This window comes from Panthera tigris, chromosome D3, assembly GCF_018350195.1.
Source record: "Panthera tigris isolate Pti1 chromosome D3, P.tigris_Pti1_mat1.1, whole genome shotgun sequence".
Lineage (NCBI taxonomy): Eukaryota > Metazoa > Chordata > Mammalia > Carnivora > Felidae > Panthera > Panthera tigris.
Window position 1 is genome coordinate 29,349,916 of NC_056671.1, and position 22,753 is coordinate 29,372,668.

The 22,753-nt window shown below is 57.5% G+C and overlaps 2 protein-coding genes across 5 annotated transcripts; one reads left to right on the plus strand and one right to left on the minus strand.

Annotated features, from left to right (window-relative positions):
- The first annotated feature begins 757 nt into the window (after nucleotides 1–757).
- On the plus strand, nucleotides 758–3,497 carry THAP7 (THAP domain containing 7). Its single transcript, XM_042961834.1, has 5 exons — nucleotides 758–833; nucleotides 1,006–1,085; nucleotides 1,506–1,661; nucleotides 2,451–2,591; nucleotides 2,783–3,497. Exons 2-5 carry the CDS (start codon nucleotides 1,006–1,008, stop codon nucleotides 3,345–3,347), a joined length of 942 nt encoding a protein of 313 aa, XP_042817768.1. The 5' UTR covers nucleotides 758–833; the 3' UTR covers nucleotides 3,348–3,497.
- A 739-nt stretch (nucleotides 3,498–4,236) lies between these two features.
- LZTR1 (leucine zipper like transcription regulator 1) lies at nucleotides 4,237–22,699 on the minus strand. 4 transcript variants are annotated; one of them, XM_007091064.3, is made up of 21 exons: nucleotides 21,612–22,699; nucleotides 21,079–21,141; nucleotides 17,624–17,680; nucleotides 16,077–16,156; nucleotides 15,477–15,585; nucleotides 14,897–14,980; nucleotides 13,804–13,861; nucleotides 13,074–13,213; nucleotides 10,929–11,130; nucleotides 10,299–10,454; nucleotides 10,048–10,158; nucleotides 9,577–9,669; nucleotides 9,300–9,395; nucleotides 9,061–9,220; nucleotides 8,681–8,850; nucleotides 8,222–8,378; nucleotides 7,208–7,334; nucleotides 6,965–7,114; nucleotides 6,198–6,303; nucleotides 6,031–6,111; nucleotides 4,237–5,750 (listed from the first exon to the last, which is right to left on the minus strand). In XM_007091064.3, exons 1-21 carry the CDS (start codon nucleotides 21,809–21,811, stop codon nucleotides 5,634–5,636), a joined length of 2,517 nt encoding a protein of 838 aa, XP_007091126.2. In that variant the 5' UTR covers nucleotides 21,812–22,699; the 3' UTR covers nucleotides 4,237–5,633. The 4 variants fall into 4 exon arrangements, with proteins under 4 accessions (XP_007091126.2, XP_042817761.1, XP_042817760.1 ...); XM_042961827.1 differs by having other exon boundaries at nucleotides 8,222–8,333; nucleotides 8,681–9,220; XM_042961826.1 differs by having other exon boundaries at nucleotides 8,681–9,220.
- Between the last annotated feature and the right edge of the window lie 54 nt (nucleotides 22,700–22,753).

Sequence of the window (22,753 nt, forward strand, 5' to 3'; positions counted from 1 at the left end):
GCCCCAGTGCAAACTTATTTACTGTGAGGCTCTCATTCCTTGAAGTTTTTTGTTTTCACCTCTAACTCAGCCGTGTGCCTGTCAGAAGGAACTGTAAGAGGGCTTTCTGCCCATCACCGCCCACCCATGGCACCTCTCCCGGAATAAGCTATGGGCACTGAATTTGTCGGGTTATACTGATCACGTATCCTGGCCCCCTTTTTTTTTTTTAATTTTTTTTTTTTAAACGTTTATTTTTGAGACAGAAAGAGACAGAGCATGAACAGGGGAGGGGCAGAGAGAGAGAGAGAGAGACAGAATCTGAAACAGGCTCCAGGCTCTGAGCGGTCAGCACAGAGCCCGACGCGGGGCTCGAACTCACGGACCGTGAGATCATGACCTGAGCCGAAGTCGGAGGCTTAACCGACCGAGCCACCCAGGTGCCCCTCCTGGCCCCTTTTTCTAGTTGGGGAGTTTCCTTTTTGCAGTCTAGCCTTTCCCGCGCTGCCAGCGTGGATCCCGGGACCCTGCCGGTTTCCCGCTGCCGCGCCACCAGACCCATACACTACGGGGACTCTGCGCCAACGAGCGGGGCGCCGCTCCTTCGGTGCGGAGGTGTTGACCGCTAAGAGTTTGGCCTGAAAAGGCAAAAGAGCCCGAGTGTGCTACCGCGCAGGCGCTCAGGGAGGGTGGGACGACGCAGACCTGGCAGCAACATTACGCTCCCGCCGCTTCCGGTGCCCGCCTCGCCCCGCCCCTGGGTCGAGTGCCTCGCTCTTCCGAGTCTCTATGGTATCAACTTCCACCGCGCTCCACTCCTCGCGAGACTTCGGCGGCGCAGCAATGGCGAGATCGTGAGTGCCGCTGACGGGAGTCAGGAGAACGGGCTGGGACGGGGCTCGGGCGAGATCGGGCCGGGGGAGACCCGGCAGGCCAGGGCCGCCAGGAGCGGATCGGCGGCTGGGGGCGCGAGGCCCTTCCGGGCCTGGAAAGCCGCCCACGACCAAGCTCCCGCCTCTTCCCCAGATGCCGCGTCACTGCTCCGCCGCCGGCTGCTGCACAAGGGACACGCGCGAGACGCGCAACCGCGGCATCTCTTTCCACAGGTCAGCGCGCGTGCGTGCTGGCACGCGAAGGCTCACGTGTGCCTGCGCCGGTTTTACCCTCTTCGTGGAGCCACGATTGCGCGTGCGCTTTGCTCTGGTTGGCGCGTTGCTTGTAGTTGTAGGGGGGAGAGGGGCGGGGCGGGTGCGACTGAGCCTAGGTGGGAGAGGAAGCATGGGAGGTCCACCAGCCTGCGTCCCTCCGCTTTCTGACTCTCACCTGCCAGGTGACGCTAAGGAAGTTGCTTTCCTGGAGGCCTCAGTTTCCTCATCTGGACCTTGGTGGGCGGTGTTTACCTGGCAGGGTTGAAGGGAGGTCTGGTGGTGGCGTGTGCATGACCAGCCCTTGCCGTCTGGAGTGCTTGAGCAGCTTCAGCCCAGGGCTACAGACACCCTGGTGCTTACTGGTTTGTGGCTCCGCAGACTTCCCAAGAAGGACAACCCGAGGCGAGGCTTGTGGCTGGCCAACTGCCAGCGGCTGGACCCCAGCGGCCAGGGCCTGTGGGACCCGGCTTCCGAGTACATCTACTTCTGCTCCAAGCACTTCGAGGAGAACTGCTTTGAGCTGGTGGGAATCAGGTGAGCCTCTGTGGCAGTGGTCACTGGGGCAGGGTTTGAAGCATCAGAGTAGTCGGCCGATTGGGGCAGCTGTACGGCCAGATGAGGACGATCCTGAAGCCACTGGCTGGAGCCCAGGCCGACCTGGTTACGCGGTGTGGCTGCTTTTTCCCAGCTTTGCACCTCAGTGACAGTAAGACCCACCCCCTCAGGGTAACTGTGCTAGAGACAGGAGAGGAAAACATTAGCTTTTTCAAAGGCTATTCTTTAGAACCCCAGTCCTCCCAGCAAATCCACAATGAAATTATTCTTTAAAAAAAATTTTTTTTTTAATGTTTATTTTTGAGAGAAAGAGAGAGAGACAGAGCGTGAGCAGGGGAGGGGCAGAGAGAGAGGGAGACAAAGAATCCGAAGCAGGCTCCAGGCTCTGTCAACACAGAGCCCCGGTGCGGGGCCCGAGCTCTCGGACTGTGAGATCATGACCTGAGCTGAAGTCAGATGCTTAACCAACTGAGCCACCCAGGCGCTCCCACAATGAAATTATTCGTTTTGGCTGGTCAGCCTAGTTCTAGTACAGTCTTTTTTTACACATCTAATTTTGAAGAGCCCTGCAGGAAAGAGATTGGTGTAATTCTACCTAAAGTGGCATTCCCTAAACTAAGTGCTGGCAACATGCCTACCCACCTCCCACTGTGCTAGCATGGGAGAGCCTGATCTGGGGTGCTGGGGGCATGCTAGCTCTGTGCCCTGCAGCTGGCCCTGGGGGGCAATGCTTATTGTCCACCTCATCCAGGCTGTTTTTCCCCACAGCGGGTATCACAGGCTGAAGGAGGGGGCAGTTCCCACAATATTTGAGTCCTTCTCCAAGTTACGCCGGACAACCAAGACCAAGGGGCACAGTTACCCACCTGGCCCCCCCGACGTCAGCCGGCTCCGGCGATGCAGGAAGCGGTATGTGCTGTGGGTGGAGGTTGCCCCATTCCCACCCCAAATCTGAGAGACTGGGCTTTAGGATGTGTGCCAGCAGTCTTGCTGGACAGGGTTCTAAACCAGTGGAGTAGACTAGGGTGGGCCGGTGAAGTAGAGTCTGGGAAGGCCTTGGCCTGGCCTATTAGTGTCTCTCTCTCTCTCTTTTCTCTCAGCTGCTCTGAGGGCCGTGGGCCCACGACTCCATTTTCTCCACCACCACCTGCTGATGTCGCCTGCTTTCCTGTGGAAGAGGCCTCAGCACCTGCTGCTTTGCCTGCCTCCCCCACTGGGAGACTGGAGGCTGGCCTCAGCAGCCCCTTCTCAGACCTCTTGGGGCCCTTGGGTGCCCAGGCAGATGAAGCAGGCTGCAGTGCCCAGCCCTCGCCGGAGCGGGAGCCAGAGCGGCAGCCATCCCCCCTTGAGCCACGGCCTGTCTCCCCCTCAGCCTACATGCTTCGTCTCCCACCCCCAGCCGGAGCCTATATCCAGAATGAGCACAGCTACCAGGTGGGCAGTGCCCTGCTCTGGAAACGGCGGGCTGAGGCCGCACTTGATGCCCTGGACAAGGCCCAGCGCCAGCTGCAGGCTTGCAAGCGGCGAGAGCAGCGGCTGCGGCTGCGGCTGAACAAGCTGCAGCAAGAGCGGGCACGGGAGAAGCGGGCACAGGCAGATGCCCGCCAGACTCTGAAGGAGCATGTGCAGGACTTTGCCATGCAGCTGAGCAACAGCATGGCTTGAGTGAGGGGCTGCTGGGCCCGGGGCTGACTTGAGAGGTTGCCTCTTAGGGCTTCAGCCTCTTCCCCCCCTTAGAATCCACCTGGAGAAGGACCCCATCTGAGCTGTGTCCACCAGACCTGCCAGATGCCATAATAAAGTGGATTCTAGGAGGCCCTGCTATCTGGCTCAGCTAGGGGCTGGGGCCCCTCCCCAATTACCCAAGCTCTCAGCGGTGAAGAGCAGAAAATCCAGCTTTTTGCCCACCCCACCTCATGCAACTCCAGTCCCCACAGGGTTTTGAGGGACAGGATGGTGTGAGCAGAGGCCAGCAACAGTGCCAGGCACCCTCTCCTTGATACCTGAAACAGCCCAGACAGAAGTAGTCTAGTCCCTTTGAAAACATTTCTGAAACCCAGGCCAGAGTCAGTCTCTTTACAAGAACACCTGCATGGCTTTTATCCACTAGCCTAATCTGCCCAGCAGTCAGTAGGGTACAACATCTGAACCCCAGCCTGCAGACCAGCCACCCACTTACACTGGGCCTGGCTCATCTGAAAAACGGACAAAGATGGCAATTTCTGACCTAGTGCTACTATGATTGGCAAGTAGTAAGGGCCCAGCAAGTGACACTTTAGTCCCCGGAGGTCTGAGAAGAGGTGGGGGAAACTTGGAGGCAGGCATGAAGACAGCAATCCTGGCCTCAACTGGAGTCCCCATTTTTCTTCAAGCTGACTGGAAAGTAGGCTTCCCTGAGTCTGTGATTGTGGCAAACAGTTCAGTGTGCAGGGTGATCAACTGCACACATGACCTCCCTGCTGGCTGTGGCTACAATAGCCCCAAGAGCATAGCTGAATTCTCTCTAGTCCTGGAAAGTGCCACACAATGCTGTGAAATTGGCTTTCTAGGGTCCTTGGTGTGTAACTTCATTTATTCATATCATGTCTGGAAGAAAAAGTCAAACGACCAGTTACAAGGGTCCACTGTAGAGCAGGGTTTGCAGTTCACCAAGGCTCATCTTGTGCCAGGCCATTTCCTAGCTTGCCGGCAGCCTTATGGATGGACTCCTGCCTAAGGATGCCCACCTGGGACCAGGGCTCCCTGTCCAACTACATGGCACCATCTGGGGCTCTTCAGCAAGGGCCAAGGAGTGGCAAGTGCCATTGCATGGGGATGCAACTGGAGGGAGGAGACAAGGGGGACTGTTTCCCCCCAACGTGGCTTCTTGGCAGCCAGGGCAGAAGGATCCCTGGGGTTCTTGTTCCCAGAGAGGAGGCAGAAGTGCCTGTTGTATTAGGGTGGACTCACACAGGGCCTTCTGTTGGGGGGCAGGAAAGGACATGGTGCCCAATCCTTTAGCTTCCCAGCCTAGGCAGGAGCAAGGCGGCCTTGGGACTTCAGGATTTCTGCCACAACCCCTCTCCCCTCCCCACCCCATATCCCTGGGTATCCCCTAGATGTGGCTGGGAGTTGCTGACACGGATAGAAGACGGGATGGGATTGGCCAGTCTCAAGCACTTGGGCCACATGATCCATCCCCAGCTCAGGGACAGCTGAGGGCCAGAGTCCACCCGTGGGGCCTGTACCCATGAGGTGTAATAGGTAGCACTACTGTGGTCTTAATGGCATGTCTATGACAAAGAATAAATACTTAGGGACAGATGGGGACCTGGGGGGGGCGGGCACTTTCACTGACGTCTCCCTGGCACAACTGGGGACTCCTGATGTGCACACAGTGGAGTGGGATCCTGCAGCCCCTCTGGAAGCTAAGGCCCAGTTCGGCATCAGGGCCCTTCACAAAATTCATCCTGAGTCAGATTTCATCTGCCTGTTACTATTGTCCACCCCCAAGCTCTGGATGACAGTAGGGGCCCTTAGAGCAACCCCAGTGAAGGTGAGGGGGTACTATGTAGCCCACATCAGAGGGGTCTCGGGGCAATAGGATCCAGTAGCCAGACCCACAAGCCATACACAGTCCCTGCTGGATGGGCAGCCTCAAACCAGCTCCACAGTGGGCTCTCCCCACTGCTGGGCCCTGGCTTCCCACCCACACCTCCAACTGAGGAGAGGGTGCCACCCAGGGGGTCTGTTTTACCATCACTCCCTGTGGGAGTTGTCCTTAGCAGTGAAATGGGGCATCCAGAGCCCCCCATGTCCTCTTTCCCTCCGGAGACTCTGGGCACCCTGCCCCTCGGCTGGCAGGTCCAACCACTCCACCTGAGGCCTGAGCGTGGCCAGCATAGTCTGCAGTGGGCAGGGCAGGAACAGGCATGGTTATTCTTCTCGAGTGGGCCAGCACCACATGGGGTCTCATATGTCAGCTCCTAGCTCTGCGCACTGCTTGTCAGAGATGTGGGAGGCCAGGGAGTCTATGATGTCAAGAAGCAGCTGTTGGCTCAGCGAGCGCAGTGTGGGCAGCTTGGACACCTGCAGGAGGCAACCAAAAGGCCCAAACAGGATGGAACCGGATTCCCGTGAGGGCCAGATTGGGCTCCAGAGTCTCGCAGGAGCTCAACCAAGTCGGCACAGGCTGACTCCAAATGGCCAGTGGGTGGGTACTCTGCTTGGCTAACCCCAGGGACCAGTGCTGCAGGAGATGAGCAGATTCCACGCACCCCCCACCCCCACACCTGGCCAAGGCTAATGCGGGCGGAAGTGGGTCCTAAAGATGGGTTGGCAGTGAGTGCTGGGCTGGGAGGGCCCTGACCTTGGTGAACTGGTGCACGATGATGTGCAGGCAGTGCCGCTTCATGTCCAGTGCTTGCGTCTTGTCAGCTGCCTCCAGGATCTGGAACGGCAGGTTCCTTGAGGTGCTGCCCCTCCCTCCCCCACCCACCCAGGTTCAGGAAGGCCCATGAGCACCCGCCGAGCTACCTGCAGTACATTCTGTACTGTCACGTTCATCTCCAGGTTCTGCTTGCAGTACGCCTGCAGCCGGTTGTTGTAGAAACCGTAATAGTAGGGAGCCGCAAACAGGTAGCTGGGGGCTGGTTAAGGAGCTGCCAGCCAAAGGAGCTCGTCCTCCCGCCACCTGTGCATCTCCCCTGGGAGGGTGCAGCTGGAGCCCCGCGTGCACCAGGGGCAGAGGAAGCCTGAGACGGTGGCTGCCTCCTCCTGTGTGCTCAGAACAAGGAAACCGCCCCCCACCCCCACCCCAAGGGACCAGCACAAGGGCTCCAATCCAGGCAGGACACTGATTTGCTCTCTACACGGACTCTGAAGTACTTAGGGGGTCAAAGGCCCTATTCAAGATCCAAAGAAAACCCAAAATCCTCTCCCAGGAAAATAGCCATATGCACATTTGCAGAACTAACTGTGGCTTCACAGAGCCCTGAAAGGCATCTTGCACCCATGTGCAGGCCCCCATGAAGTGACACGACCAGGAATCACTCCACGGTGATCTACTCACCTATAACACAGGACCACTTCCTCTGGGCAGTTGTGAGAGTCAAGAACCCACCCATCCCTCCCGGCTGCCAACCTCTCTGTGCCTGCTGACCAACTGCTGGGAGAGTATTAGGTACCAGGAAATCCTCAGGAAATCGCTAGGCCAGAACCGACCCACGAGGCTCCAAAGCTGCCTAAGTTGGGGACTCGGGCCTCCAGAGGTGACCCGGGAGCACCCATGGCAGGGAGGATGCAGAGAGTCCTCGGGCGGCATGTTGACCTCGCCGTAGTAGATGTAGCGCAGCATGGACTCAAAGGCCTGCCTGCTGGGCACCATCTCCCCGATGGAGATGTTCACCTGCCCGTCCTCGGGCATGAAGGACCGGAACATGGCCTCAAAGTAGCTGCAGACAGGGGCATTTGAGTCCTGGCTCTCGGCAAACAGAAGCTGTGCCCGGGACTGCCCTGCCCTGCCCTGCAGCCACACCCCCACCCACCTGGAGCGAGCGGCCAGGATGGCCTTGTGGGCCGGTCTTGGGTGCCCATCCAGCAGCAGAGTGATGTCACAGAACTCTGCACCTGCCCCCTCCAGGTATGCCTTCATGTCCTGGATCAGAGATGTGCCTGGTAGGGAGGGCAGGGGTTGGTGTAGAGGGACCCCGAGCAGATGCCTCCTGCCCCTCTGCAGACTCAGCCATCAGATTTGGGCCTCAGGGCCCCAGGCACTGCTTCCTAGACATCTGCCCATGCTGCTTCCCTGAACAAACATCTCCCAGGCCAGAAGGCTCACTCTGGCCCTTGAGGCACTAACAGGCCCTGTTACCTTCTCCCCTCAGCCCCAAACACGGCCCTTAGGCCTGCCCGACCCCCAGAGTCTGATCTCCCCAACTCAGCCGACTGAACCCTCCTCCCTACCCTTATGCTTGAGCCCCCTCTGGGTCTGGCAAGCACTGTGTCCCTCCTTGTGTCACCCAGGGCCAATGGCCAGATGCAGCACAGACCCCAGGGAGAGTCAGGGGATGAAGGAGACTGTGATGTCCCTTCCCGGACTAGGTGGGCACAGGGAGCTACCAGGAATGTCTGAAGTCTTTGGACTGAGCTTACCTCTCACTAGGCCCCAAAGGGTGGGCATGCCTAGAAAAGAAGCTTGCAACTAGTCACTGACCCTGAGCACACTGCTCCCAACAGAGCTGTCAAACCTGATGTCAGTCAGGGCAGGTACCCTCACTAGAGCGGGACCCGTGCCCACCTCTGGAAACGCACTCAGGAGATTCTCCGCCCTCAGGCACACAGCTGTGGTAGGATGCCCCATAGGTCAGGAGCTCTTCCTTCCAATGAGCCTGACCTGCCTCCCTGTCTGCCCATGCAGGAGCCCCAGGAGCGCTCTGGACACCCCCGGTACCCACACCCCACCCTGAGGGCCTGGCAGGTACTTCCATGGCTCCCAAGTCTCCACCCAGGATGAATACCATCCCGTTCTGCTGCCTCAGGGATGGGGACTGGATCCCTACCAATGTCCACAGGCTGCTCTGAGGGAGCACGGGGAGGTGGCTGCTGCTTCCGCCGCACAATCTCCACGATCAGTGGGGAAGAGAGACGTTCAAACTCCTTCATCATGATCACCTGATTGAAGTGGGACTCCTTCACCACGAAGTTCAGGCAATGCTCCTGGGACACACAAGCCGTAGCAGGCAAGCAGGGTCAGGCCTTGGCCGATGGGGCAGCAGCCTGGGCAGGAGGACTTGGGCCGGGGCAGGGAACAGGGGGCTTGTGACAGGGGTCGGCAGCCTGGGGTAGGGTTTGACAACGGGGTATGGGGGCCCTGTGGCGAGAGTTGGCAGCCTGGGGTGCGGGTTGGCAGCAGCAGGGCGGGGGGGCTTGCAGCGGGGGTCAGCAGCCTGGGGTTGGTGTTGGCAGTGGGGGATGGGGGCCTGTGGTAGGTGGGGTGGGCCATGCACACCGGCCCGCACCTTCAGCTGGCCCAGCTGCAGCCTGGTGGCACTCTCACACACAACCAGCACATTCTGCAAGTCCACGGAGGCCTCAATGTACTGTCGGCACAGCTGCTCCAGGCGGCACAACTGGAAGCTCAGTGCCAACTTGTAGACATCCATGATGAGCAGCACATCCTCCACGTGGCCTGCATCCAAGAGCTCCCTGAACCTCAGAGTCATGGAGAGAGGGAGAAGGTGCGGGGCAGGGTGGAGGGGAGGACAGGGTCCAGGGCTTCTTTCAGAGGAGTGTGGGTCTGGGTCATCAGGCAACTCAACCATACCAGTGGACATGAGTGGTGGTGGCCGCCGGGCCTCAGGCTGTGCGCCTGTCCACCCTGTTCCCACCCCCAGCGCACCTTTCCGTGGGTACTTGATCTTGTCCGTGTAGAGGAACTGCATGAGCACTTCAAAGGGCCGGGCCTCGGCCTCACGGATGGCCACGTGCAGCAGGGGTGGCCGGGCCCCTGCTGCACCAGGGTCCTCCCTGGAAGCAGGGGCTGCCTCCTCCTCCAGCTTCTATAGGGAGAGGAAGGGGAGCTCAGGGGCACCCCACAGATGCCACTGTCCTGGCAGGAGGGACTGGGCAGCACCTCACCTGGGCTAGCCGTTCCCGCGCCTGCATGATCTTCCTACGGAGCCAGCGGCTCCGAGCGGTGACAATGGCCACATGGCCCTGCACACACTCCTCCTTCTGGAGCAAGAATGACACCTTGGTGGGGAGCACAGGACCCTCATCCTGGCTGGGACGGAGGCCCAGACAGCCAGGTAAGGGCTCTAGGACTCCAGGCACAAGGGGGAGGCCAGCAGTGCCTCAGGGCACAGCCTCCACCCTGCAGTACAGGGGACAGGCTGGGCATAGGGAAGGCACTCACCTCGCCCAACACAAACTCCACGTCGCAGAACTGGCGGCTCTCCCACAGCCTCCCGTAGTCCTCATGCAGTGTGCACTTGGGGTAACAAGAGAACTGCGGGAGGAGACCCAGTGTTGCCCAGGGAAGCCAGCACTGGCCCAGGCTCTGCCCCCTTCTAAGCCACACTGCCCAGCCCAGCTCAGCCCAGCTCCCTCCACTGGCCCAAGCCTGCTCCCCGGCCTCCACTGGCTCCACTGTGAGCCCCCAATGTTGCCCCACCCACCCCACCCTGCACAGAGGTCCCTCAGACTGCCCTCGGCCTAGAGTTCCCCACCCTGTCTTCCAGACTCCTCAGGAAGGCTGCCATCCCACTAGACCCCTGGCTCTGGCCCCCTTGGACAAGTCCCACCCCTACCTACGGGGCCTCAGTTTCCATCATCTGGGACCCATCCACCCTGGCTGGCTCCCCTGCAGTCGGTCCATGAGCCCCACCTGGAACCTGTACATCTCCCCACTGCGGATGTTGTTGTCCACGGTGCCCCCGAAGATGTACATGGCGTCCGAGATCACAGCAGCTGCGTGGAAGAGCCTTCCGCTTGGCAGCTGGGTGGAGGTGGGAGGGGAGGAGATAAGTAACCCTAACAAGTACTTCTCTAAGCCTCAGTCTCCCTATCTGTGAGAGAGGCTGACCACAGGACTGGCATCAGGGAGTGATGGAGAGGAGCGAGGGCGCCAACCCTCACCTCTGAGGCCGGCGGGGCAGGCGGCTTGGCTGTGGTGGTGCCAAAGTCCAGGCCAAACACATCTCGGGACTTCTTGAAGCCACCCCGCTCCTCAGAGGCCAGGGCAGGCGCCTCCTCAGAAGCAGATGCTCGCTCTGGCACCTCAGCCCCACCGACCTGGAGGGGAGAGACATGCGGGCATGGGACCAGTCAGCAAGGGCCAGGCAAGGCACCACAGACCAGCCTCCTGCTGACCCTGTTCAAGAGTGAGAGCACTGTGGGGACAGGTTTGGGAGGGGGAAGAGCCACAGGATGAGGGCACTCGCAGCACGGCTGAGAAGGAGCCAGCAGCAGTCAGGGTGGACGTTCTGGGAGAACATCCTCAGCACCATGCAGATATGATGGGAAGTGAAATGTTAAAAGCCTGTAGGCTGCAAGATGGAGAACAAGGGCCCAGGGCCTAGGGTCTGGTCAAGGCAGGCGTCCAGGGCTGAGGGCCTCAGTCATCCGGGCTTTGCTCCTGCTGGCCATCTAGAGCCCTGGGAGCCCTCTGAGGCTGTGAGGAGCTGCAGGGTGGTGGGAGCAGGTGAATCAGGCCTCCCAGCCCTCAGGCCTGGGCAACCCTGGCCACCTGTGCCCAGAAGCACTCACCTCACTGTCTGAGCTGGGCTGGACAACCTCCCAGGTCTGGAAGTCCACATCATAGCAGTGCAGCTCATTGGGCAGTGTGTTGTCTGCCGCACCCCCAAACACGTAGAGGTGGCGGTCAAAGGCCACCATGGTGTGCCCATAGCGCCGCTGTGGGGGTGGTGGGGAGCCACGGAGTAGGTGCTCGGTGGGGATGCGTGTCCACCTAAGGGCACATGACAGTAAACTAGTGCCAGAGTGGGGGCTCCTGCTCCCCCACAGCCTCCACCTGGGTTCTGAGGCCTCCCCACAGCAGGCACCAGCTGGGAAGTGCCCTGAAGCCCCTGGGGAGACCAGCCAGGTCAAGGGAGGGCATGCACTGCAGGGCATCCCCTTTTGCTCTGGCACCAGCTCTGCCTAGGTCCACTCAGCCCACCATGGGGTCGTGCCCGAGTCCTTTTCTGTCTCCCAGCTATAAACCAGCAGCAGTGGCAGGCAGGAGGGGTGGCCAGCCTCTGTATGGTGAGGCAATTCCACTCTCTGGGGGAATGGAGATATGTCCACCACTCCAACATGTGGGATGATCCCCACAGCCAAGTCCTTGCTCCTGGGAGCCACCAGGACCCCACCTCCCAATGCTGCTCCTACATTCTCTACCCTCCCAGGAATCCCCAACAGCTTCCAATGTATCCTCTTTGGAACCCAAACAGATCCTGGCCAGGTGGGCCATGCCATCTGGCTCCATGCTGACCCCTGCACCTGGCACATGCTGGGCTTGACAGGTGCCCCTGCTGCGGGGAGGTTGTCCAGCATGCAGGAGACCTGCCTGGGCAAAGCCCATCTCCAGGTGGCAGGGGTCCTGAATGCCCCTGGGAATGGGGTAGGGCAGAGATGCTCTGTAAGGACCCCAGTGCTAAGTGCCTCACACCAGCAGCCCTCTGTGGCCCCATGGGGAATGGGCCCTATGTGATGCCCACACCACAAGATCTGCCCACCTATGCACAGCCTAAAGGCCAGGGCGTGTTCACTCTTACCTCTGTGTGTGTGGGAGCAAAGGGCACAGGCATGACACTGGGCAGGTGGCTGTCTGGGGGCTGGGAGCAGGCCAGCCCGAGGAAGGCAGCACCACACTGACTCCACCCCGTGGGACTCCTCTGCTGCCAGTGGCCCCTGGGATCTCCTAACACCCAGCCTGGACTGGTGCTGGTGGCCATACTCCCCTGGTTTTCTTCCTACCCCTGTCCACTCTGCCCCCAGCCACAGCTCTGCCCCCCATCTCTGGCCTGGGTCCCCCACCCACAGCCCTCTGCTCCCTCAATGCACCTTCCTCAGCCCCCACATCCCTGAACAGTCCTCAGGCCCTGCGTCTCCTCCAATACCTGTACCTCCTTGAGCACCCTTCCCAGATTAGCCACTTGTCCACCTATCCAGAGCCTGCATATCTGCCCTTCAACCCCTCCCCACATCTGAGCCTTCTTGGCCTCTGCTTCCAATGCCTCTCACCTCACCAGGTCTGTTCCTATTGGTGCTGAGCCCTCTTTGCTGCCCACTGTTGTGAGCACCAAGGCCAGGATGGAGAGGCAGGCTGGCTCAAGCCCGGCTGCCCTCATGAGAGCCACAGGAGAGCTGGGTGGGTGTCAGTGGGATTCCCTCTGCCTCAGATGCCTTGACCTTCCTCCTTCTGAATGGACAGTGCTGGGCTCCAGGGCAACTCCAAGTCCCCTCCTGAGCCTCCCTGGCTTACAGCAGAAGCTCCCTGTTCCCTCCCCTCCATTCACTCCCAGAGCCAAGACCCAGTCTGTGCCACCTCCAGGGTTCAGTCCCCATTACAAGGACTGGTCAAGGACAGCATAGGCTGGACGCTCTCAGGGCCTGAGCACCCCTCCAAGCTTCTGCCATCGTATGAGATCTATTCCAGCCACATTTGTTACTGGTGACACTGACCAGGCCGTCTGCGGGGCAGGAGCCGTCCTTCACGCTGGACAGAGAGAGAAGCCAGATGAGCCCCATCTTGCTGAGCTGTAGCCACACCCTAAGGAGCCTGCTTGCACAGTCTGTATGAAGGCACCTGCACCTCCTTGCTCTGGAAGGGTACCCTGCCCTGCTGTGTCAGAAGCTCACGAGGACAGCTCCAGACACAGATGTGGGTGCCACCACCAGAACACTCACGTCTTGTCCTTAAATTCAAACTGGAAGAGGTTGTTGGTTATCTTGGCTCCGCTCTGCCCTGAGAACACAAACATCTTGTCCCGGCACACGGCCACTGGGAAGTTGCAGCAGGATGGCGGGATCTCACCGCTCTGCGCTACCTGGGGTAGGGAAGGCAGCTCAGCCCGAGCCCTCATGGGACCGGGTTCACAGGGTCGAGACTTACTTACACTGCTGAACTGGGACTACTTTCATTCTTGAAACTTCTGTGAATGAGGGTTCATAGATTAAGTTCTATGGAACAGCTTAAAGCCCCACCTCATCCACCTAAATGGGCCCAATTTTTAACAACTAGGGCTAAAAATCATCATGGGGGAAAGAAACTCCAGAGGAAAGAATGGAGCAGATGGACAGATTGCCCAGAAACAGCAGGGAGCAGGACACCAGACAGCATGCTGAACTTGCTGTGTTCAAATGAGGGTGGATTCTACCTAAGTGGCACCAGTCACCAGGACACGCTGCCATTTGAAGCACAGAGGATTTAGTCACTAGGTGAGTGCTGCTGGAATTGGGCAGGAAGTCAGCAGGGAGGGTGAGGCTGAGGACAGGCTAGGATTTGGCAAAGAGAACAAAGCAGCCCCTCCCCTGCCCCACCTCTGCCCCCCCATTGCCCCTCCCCTCCCTACAGGCCCCACCCTGGCCCCCCAAGCCCCTGCCTTCCCTGCCTGCCCCAGCCCCCCAAACCCCTCACCTCCTCCCAGCATGTGAGCTCCCGGTCCTGGAGGCCAATGGTCCACATGTCATTCAACCTGCATTAGGACAGAGGGGTCAGCATCTGCACAGCTGGAGCTGGTGGCAGGGTGGGCCTGGCCGGGAGAGATGGCTCCAGGGAAGAAGGACACATCACGCAGGACTCTGATCAGGGGCCTATGGAGTAGCCATGAGGTGGGGGCTTCAGGGTCGGGGCCGGGGGGGATGCACTGAATCCCTGCTAGGTATCCCCCCAGCCCAGAGAGGAACACGTGGTCTTAAGCACAACGTCTAGCCAGTGTAGCAGGGTCAGTCCCACTCAGCAGACCCCCGGGGCTTGGAGAGGACTTCAGAGAGGCAACACATGCAGAAACCACCACTAACATCGCATCCCTTGGAGCGTTTGTTTGTTTCAAAATAATTTTTTTTTTTTTAGTGATTTCCATACCCAACCTGGGGCTCGAACTCATGACTCCAAGATTGAGACTCACATACTCTTCTGACTGAGCCAGCCAGGTGCCCCACCTCTTGGAGTTTCTATAATGCTGAAGTCTTGGGGAATGATCACATGCTACTTTTGTAATTAGAAAAATGCAGCACATCCTCAGATAGCTGCACAAAAATGGGCCAGGCTTGCCACCTCCTCAGATACCCCCAGGAGGGGTCTCAGGGGTGCCAGGCCTTCTGACCTCTGTCGGGTTGGGCAAGAGCTCCACTCAGTTGCCCCTCACCTCCATCCTACCCATCTTCTTCCCCTCAGTCCTTTTTGTTTTCAGTTTATCTATTTTGAGAGGGCAAGAGCACACATGCACACACATGTATGAGTGGGGGAGGAGCAGAGAAAAAGGGAGAGATGAACCCAAGTGGGCTCCGTACTGACAGTGAGATCATGACCTGAGCCAAAATCAAGTCAGATGCTTAACTGACTGAGCCACCCAGGCACCCCAGCCCCCCACCCCGTCCCTCCTGTCCACAACGCTACCCTCTTGAGAAACCCCCACCTGAGCCCTCCCATGCCAGGAAGGCCCGCTCTGGGCCTTGGTACACTTACAGGGCTGCTCAGGGGCCGGGTGCACGGGCTGGGCACCACCTACCTGGCATTGCCATCATAGCCAGCAAAGATCCACAGCTTGTCACTGTATACCGTGGCGCCATGGGCAGACCTAGCGACCGGCAACCTGTAGTGTGATGAGGGAGGGGGTGAGGAGCGAGGCCACCCAGCACAGACCTGAACCTCGTGGCCCCATAACACCAGCCGGGACCCCAGGGCCACTGTGCCTACATTTGCTGACACCGGGGCTCTGGGATGCCATCTGGGTGTCATAAGGCTGAGCTCATGAGGCAGGGCAGTGGGATAAGGAATTCAGATGCCCACAGGGTAAAGCCCTCTCCCAGCCACCACCAAAATATCAAAGGGGGATGCTTGCAAAACAGGAGAGACGCGCCCATCAGCAGTACATCAGGGTCCCTTCTGCTCTCTGAAAGGAGAGAATCTAAGAACAGGGCAAGGGCCTCAAACAGGCACAGCTGGGAATGAGCAGAACTCAGGCCTCTCTGAGTCTCAGGCTCTTCTTCTGTAATGCTATAGGGGCCACATCCCAGGCCGGCTGCCACCACGGACCCAATGCGGTAGCCACTGGATCAACCCTGAAAGGCTTCAGCAAAGTCTCTCACCGTCCTTCAATTTTCCACTCTGTCCACTGGCCAGTTGCAAACTTATATTCAAAGAGGTCGTTTTTATTCTTCAAGTTAGAATTGGAATAAATGTCCCCAGTGTAGCCCCCTGGGTAGAGAGAGGGAGAAACTGTCACACCCAAAGGCAGCATCTCAGAGTCTCTAAACCCCAGGAGGTGGGGGCAGAATCTGGCCTCACTTAAGATGTATTCTGGGACTCCCTCCATAAACTTTGGGGAACACCTACTGTGTGCCTGACTGTGGTAGGCTCTGGGGACACATAAATGAGCAGAACCCTGTGCTCTGCCCCTGGTGGGGTGACAGAGGAGGGAGGAGAGCCACCTTCCAGCCCAGTCACAGAGGCAGACAATTCTAAACCTGGGAAATTGGGACAGTTAGGGAAAGGGGCACATAGGGCCACAGGGGCCCTTGAGAGGCCCCCAAACCAGTGCAGGAACTCAAGACTCAAGCAGAGAAAGACAAGGTGTGGACAGAGAGAAGTTGGCCATGCACAGCATGTGAGCCCCAGGCCTGGGGCAGGACAAGGGTGCTGTGAGCCCAGAAGAGGGCACAGTGCCCAGGAGAGGAGAGGCAGCTCACCAAATACAAACATGCTGCTCCCGTAGACAACGGCTGAGTGGTGGTAGCGGGGGGCTGGTGGGGTGCCTGTGGTGAAGGCCCTGGTGGGGGGGAAACGGAGAGTGGGTGTCAGCAGGGGTCAGATGTGCAGTCCATGCCACACAGGGCAGCCCCTGCCACCTCCCTGATTCCTTTCGTTTTTGTGTTTTGTAGGTAATACCTCTGTCATTATATAGAAACGTATAATAAAAGTTGCCAATAAGGAAAAAACACAAAACCAGAATTAAGACTTGTATATAATCCCTTTGCCAGAAACTAGCCTTTATACCTTGAGGCCACCACCCTCCCACCCCGTCACCTTTCCTATTCATGTTTATGCCTCCGAGTAATTTATGAAAATGGAATCACATGGTAGATATGTTGTAATATCTGCTTTTTCAGCTTAACAGTAAAATGTGACTAGGTCTTCCTGCCACTCTCCAATCAGCTATACTTGTGTTCTTACAGCTGCACTGTGTTCCACAGAGGTAGTCCATGCATTTTATTTATGGAATTAAAAACCCATTTATACTGCTTCCCTGGGGCTGCTCCTTTTCAGACTTTTATGCTTAAGCAATTATTAGTAAAGGACTGTAAAGTCTTTAGAGTGATTTTAAACATTAATCTGTAACTATTGGTTATATTATAAAACTAAGTGTGAGAGGAACAATAACAAATTTCTTTGGCAATATCAGCACTACCTAGGTCTCCTGGGCAGAGGGTGGGTGGCGCACAGTGATGCCACCCTGGTTTTCCAGGCTTGGCAGGTATGGGTCCTGGGCCTGGACATCTCCTCCATCAAATGGGGGTGGTGAGACACCCCCCCCCCCCCACTCCCCAGAGGACTGCTAGGGACTGAGGGCTGCACACACAGCTCCTGCAGAGTGGGGCACCCAGGGGACTCAGAGGGTCTGTGCTCCTGCACGAGCAGATGGTAGAGCTCAGAACACCCAGTATCTTCTAATCCTGGGATCCCTTTCTCCCCCTCAGCTGTGAGCTTCCCCCTGGGTAGGGCTGGACCGGAGGAGATGGGCACAAATATGCAGTGCTCAGAGAGGGCAAATGTCTTGCCCAAGGCTGCACAGGGGCGAGGGCCATCCGTGGCAGGAAGCCAGAGCTCTCGTATTGCCCACTACCCATGTGGGGTCTCCGGGCAGAAGACGGGCCCCACAGTGTCAGTCCTGAAAAGACCCAGCAGCCGTTCCCCACCCCCACCCATGTTGGCTCCCAGGGCAGCCGCTGGCCCAGGAAACAGGCCCAGTGACTGAAGGGCTCTCTGGAGGCAGAATTTGAGGACCAGCAACCAGACCAAACAGATCCCCTTACCTAACAGGATTCAGAATAATCAATCCAAGTCGTGGACTAGAAAAGAAACCCAGGAGAGAGAGGGAAAGACTAAGGACCACAGCTGTCTCCTTGCAGTTTCTCCCTAGCTCTCCCTAGCATGACTCTACTCGCAATCAGGGCCCAGCATGGTGTTACGGACCTCTAGGGGAAAGAGGGGGACCTGGGGCCCGGAGACCACGTACCTACACCAGGAGCAATCCTTCACATCAAACCGCAGGAGATCGTTGAGCATGGTCTTCCTAAAAGACAGCCAGGGAGAAGTGGGGTCAGTTCTGGTCTGCTCTCCAGGACCCAGGAGATGGACATTGCGGCCCAGGGATGGGGGTGGGGACTGTTGTGGGGACCCAACCAGGGCTAGGGATTCCCTAGGGAATCCAGCTGATTCCCAAGGGACCAGAGTGATGACCACAAAGAATGCTCCCCAGCTGGTGCGGGTACCAGGCTGCCAGGGACCCGCCTGCCTGGGGTCGGGTCCAAAGTCTGATCCCAACTACCCAGCAGCTGGCTTGAGGGTTCACACCTCACCCCAGGCTCTAGAACCCCTCCTCCCACTCCCATGTCTCAGCACCTCTTTCTTGGAGGCTGTGCCACAATGCAGAGCTTCCCAGGGGAGGCCCCTTTCCTCCTCTCTGATATTCCTTCCACCTCTTTATTGCAAAGCCAGTGTAACTACGTTAAAGATGCACAATAAAATGGAAAACAAATCCACTGGCCACCCACTAAGACCTGCAAGTTACTGCCCAGCCCTTGTCAGTAAGAAGGAAGAAGGGAGTCAACCAACAGGAGCCCAGCACCCAGGCCTGTATGGGGCACCCCCTGCACCCTTCCCTCAATCTGCACCAGGGGGCTGTACACTCCACCTGTCTCTACAAAAGAGGAAGCAGCCTGGGAGATAAAGGGCCTGCCTGAGGCCATGCAGCCTGGAAGCCAGGAGCTGGGAAACGGAGATGTGACTATAATTTTTCCCCTCTCCCATTTGCCCCTCCTTGCCCTCTCTCTACCCCTCTCAGATTCTGCAGGAGGCTTTCTTTTTTTTTTTTTTTTTTTTCTTTATTTCCTTCTTTCTTTCTTTCTTTTTAAATTTTTAACGTTTATTCATTTTTGAGAGAGAGAGAGAGAGAGAGAGAGAGAGAGAGAGAGAGACAAAGTGTGAGTGGGGGAGGGGCAAAGAGAGCCAGAGACACAGAATTTGAAGCAGGCTCTAGGCTCCAAGCTGTCAGCACAGAGCCTGACATGAAGCTCGAACCCAAGAACTGTGAGATCATGACCTGAGCCGAAGTTGGACGCTTAACCAACCGAGACACCAAGTGCCCCTATTTCTTTCTTTTTTAAATGTTTATTTTTATTTTTGAGAGAGACAGCAAGCACAAGCAGAGCAAGTGGAAGAGGGGAGGGGGAGGGGCAGAGAGAGAGGGGACAGAGGATCCAAAGTGGGCTCTGTGCTGACAGCAGAGAGCCAGATGAGGGGCTTGAACTCACACACTGTAAGATCATGACCTGAGCCAAAGTTGCTTAAGGGACCAAGCCACCCAGGCAGCCCCATCTTTCTTTGTACTCAATCTTTACAAAGTTGCAACTAGAGTGAGACAAATCCTGTTTCTTAATGCCACATTATAGCAAAGATATTTCTGCTTATTGCTACACAGTTACCATGCCAACCCTACCTGCTATAGAACACTCCTGGGAATGTTCCCACCCACTGCCCTGGACTGGACATCAGGCCTTTTCTGGTTTGGGGGATTCTCATAAAGCCTGCAGTGAACACCTGTGAGCCTTTTCCTATTTCATCCCGTCATGTGATACACATTTACTGAATTGTTTGGGTGCTGGGTTCAGGTCTCTCCCCAGTGGAGGAGACAGGTAACAAACATCTTTGTGCTTTGAGATAACTCTGAGGTAATCTATGTGGTCTGTACTCTTACCATGGAGCCAGTAAGAGGTGCAGAAGGGGACGGGAGGGCCACAGTCCAGTTGACCCAGGCAGTCAGGAAGGCCTCCCTCACAGTATGTTCGGAAGAGAGGCAGGAAGGGTTGGGAAAGAGGGAACAGCCAGTACAAGGGCCTGAGCAGGAGGATGCTTGGTTCAATCAGAACACAGCAAAGCAGTGGTGTAGCCCACTGTAAAACAAAGGCAGAGGAGCAGGGCAGGCACAAGTGTATAGGGCCTCTCAGACTGCCAGGACAGTTTGGGCTTTTACTCAGAGAGAGGGGAGCCATCCCAGGATTATGTGCTCAGGAGGCACACACTGAGACTTGCATTTCAAATGGATCCCTCTGGCTGCTCATAGGGAAACAGGCTGTGGGGGAGACAGGCTAGAAGCCAGGGCCCCGCCCAAGGAAACCATTCTGCCTAGTCTGCAGGTCCTCATGGGGTCCTTGTACCCTACTAGCTCCAGGTCAGCCCCCGCAGAGGGAGTCCTGAAGGAACAAGGCTGCAGAACCAACCAGAGGCCAGTCCTTCTGGGCTTCAGGCCAAGTCCTGTGGTTGAGAGGCAGGGACAGACTCATGGGCAGAATTGGTCATGTGCAAACACCGCACCTTCAGTACAGCAAAACCTGTCCTGAGTCTTTCACAGGTTTGTGCTCACTGACCCTCAGGACCAGGGCATATGGCCACCCCATATACAAAGGAGGAGACCAGATTAGTGGTCTTAACAAACCTGCCTGAGCTCAAAGCCACAAAGCTCTAACTTGAACTGAGCCTGGTCTATCCGGGAGACCAAGCTTCAGCCCCACATCTAACAGGTTCCCAAGCCTCCCAGACCCCTGGTGAGCATCCCTGGCCTTTCCTGATGACATAAATGAATTAATGGAGGAGGGATGCCCTGCCCAAACTCCAGGTCTGGTGCCACTCTGTACTCCCCCACCTCTGGGTCATTCATTGCCCAGGCGGATCCCTCCGATTGGAACCCTCTTCCTCTTTTCCCTGAGTCACTCCTATTTATCTTTCAGGTCATCAACCCCTCCAGATTGGGCTTCCCTGCCCAGATCAGAGCCCTTTTTCCTCTGCAAGCATGGCCTGCTATGCCCACACCCAGTATTTAACATGGCCCAGCCCATGATAAGAGCTAAAATAGCTCTTTCCCTCTGGGAATGGGTCTTAAGGAAACACCACCAGAAGAAAGCAGCTGCACAAACCAAAGGTTTACCTCAGCCATTATCTCTCACCAAAGGAGACCAACCACAACTTAACTGGGAACAGTTCATAGGATGGAGGTGTGCCCACCAACAAAAACATCAGGTCGGTGTCAGGAAAGTTGTTTCCCAGGAATTTATGGCAGGTGGGAAAACCTTTCCAAAAAGTGGAAAATATGAGAAATAAATAAAACTGTGTCCTCCAAACACTGCCATGTGAGCATGAGGATAAGGCCCAAAAAGAAGTTCAGTGAAGGGAAAAGTGCCTGGTGAGAGCGACTGCCAGGGTGGATGTGTTTCTTTCAAGGTTGTGTCCACCCAGAACAAGAGGAACATTTCTGTGTCCCAAACATGTGCTATCCACTGAATGCTGTGCTGAGGACCTTGAGGCCAGGTAACCTCAAAGATGGAGAAAGTGAGACGGAGTGATTAGCTAACCCTGTCCGAACCACCATGTTCCTCCCTCCCTGGTCCAAACACCCTCATGTTCATACTCACTCACCCATTGTCTCCACCAAATACATAAATGGCATCTTTATAGGCCACCACTGTGTGCTTGCTGCGCCTGGAAAGAAAGAATGGGTGGGTGGCAGTGAGTCCAGGACCCTCCTGGGGGCACCCAAGGAATGAGACTAAGCACCCGGGCTGGTGCAGAAATTAGGTAACACTTCTCAACTGCCAAGATTGATAGAAATCCCTAAATTCCACCTGTACCCCAAGACCCGGTATATGGGAACCAAAGACATTGCCCTGGGACTCTCTGGACTCCCCACCCCACTGCAGAGCACCCGGGACCCCAGCTCCAGACCCACAAACACAGCTTAACTCTAGTACCTGCCCCAGGCCACGCTGCTCCAGGACTCCCTCAGGACCCCCTCCCCTGGCCTGGACATCATCCTGGACACCACCACTTCCTCCCCACCCCCCATCACCAGATCCCGCTCCTGGACACCACGCCCCGGCCTCGGTCCCTGGACCCCGCCCAAGACCTCCTCAGACACCCTCCTACTCCAAGACCCCTGAACTCCGCCGTACCGGGCCCCCACGAACTCGTCGCAGGGCGGGAGGCGCCGCCAACGATGCACTGTCTCGAAGGGCCCGAAGTTGAGTGTCAGGTACTCAACACTGTCCGAGCAGCTGTGGTCAAAGTCCACGCTCGGAGCTACCTTGGACCGTGCGCTGCCTGCCAGGGCCCCGGCTCCGATCGGGCCCCCCGAACCCCCCGGCCCAGCCATCCCGGGTCCACGCCGGCTCGGCCACTGGGTCCGCGGGACGTGAGGCCACCGCCCCGGGCGGGACTACGTTTCCCGGCGAGCACTGTGCCAACCGCACCACACTTCCGGCCGGCGCCGCACTCCCGCCTGCACGCGCTTCCCGGCCAGCTTAGCGCTCCTCCTGACTCCGCGGGCCAGCACAGCCTCCGGGAACTGGCCCTGCAGAGAGCGTGTAACCCCCTGGGAATCATTTACCGCCAAGTACGCGCGCCCAGTTCCCCCTTCCAGTGAGGGCGGCGTCTAGTCCCCAGCCCTTCCTGGACTGCACTGCCCCGCCGCAGGCCCGACCCACACCGCCTGGAGATAGGCCACACTTCCCGGCATGCCCTGCTTGCGCGGGTCTCGGCCTTGATCGTCCGCCGCTCCCGGGATCCCGGGTGGAGGGCTCCGGTCTCACAGCGGCCTAGGAGGAAGCACGACTATCTCCTTCCGGCTTGCTGTCTCATTTCTGGCCCCCGCGTCTCGCCCTCAACATTCCCCTTGGCTAGGAGGCAGAGTGGCACAGAGGCTCTAGACCCTCGTTCCTAGTTAATAGCAGAGCCTCATTTTCTTTACCTTCGAAATGGGGGTTCCTGAAGCTCTGGCTGCCATGAAAAGCATGGATTGTCTCAGGACCCAGCCCCTACAGCCCTAAGTAGGCACATGCCCCCAAACTGCCAAGTGCGAGCTGCCTCTGACCCCTGAAGAAGCACTTCCCATCTCAAACCTTTGGCATGTGCTGTCCCTTCTACCTGGAGTGCCATTCTTTGAAAATCCAGATCCAACACACTGGTTAGAGAAGCTTTTCCTAACCTTAGGGGTAGCATCAGTTGCTACCTCCTCTGAGTGCTCATAGGCCAAACTTCCTTGGTGTGGTTGTGCTTTCTCCATGAGTATCTGTCCGATTACAATGGAAGTCACACA

Excerpts from the sequence above, each read along its gene's own strand:
- THAP7 (XM_042961834.1), top strand. The coding sequence starts at position 1,006 with ATGCCGCGTCACTGCTCCGCCGCCGGCTGCTGCACAAGGGACACGCGC. Across the intron at positions 1,086-1,505 it reads CGCGGCATCTCTTTCCACAG|ACTTCCCAAGAAGGACAACC; the intron begins GTCAGCGCGCGT and ends GTGGCTCCGCAG. Across the intron at positions 2,592-2,782 it reads CTCCGGCGATGCAGGAAGCG|CTGCTCTGAGGGCCGTGGGC; the intron begins GTATGTGCTGTG and ends CTTTTCTCTCAG.
- LZTR1 (XM_042961826.1), bottom strand. The coding sequence starts at position 21,811 with ATGGCTGGGCCGGGGGGTTCGGGGGGCCCGATCGGAGCCGGGGCCCTG. Across the intron at positions 10,455-10,928 it reads AGCCCAGCTCAGACAGTGAG|GTCGGTGGGGCTGAGGTGCC; the intron begins GTGAGTGCTTCT and ends TCTCCCCTCCAG. Across the intron at positions 7,115-7,207 it reads ATCCTGGCCGCTCGCTCCAG|CTACTTTGAGGCCATGTTCC; the intron begins GTGGGTGGGGGT and ends CCCTGTCTGCAG.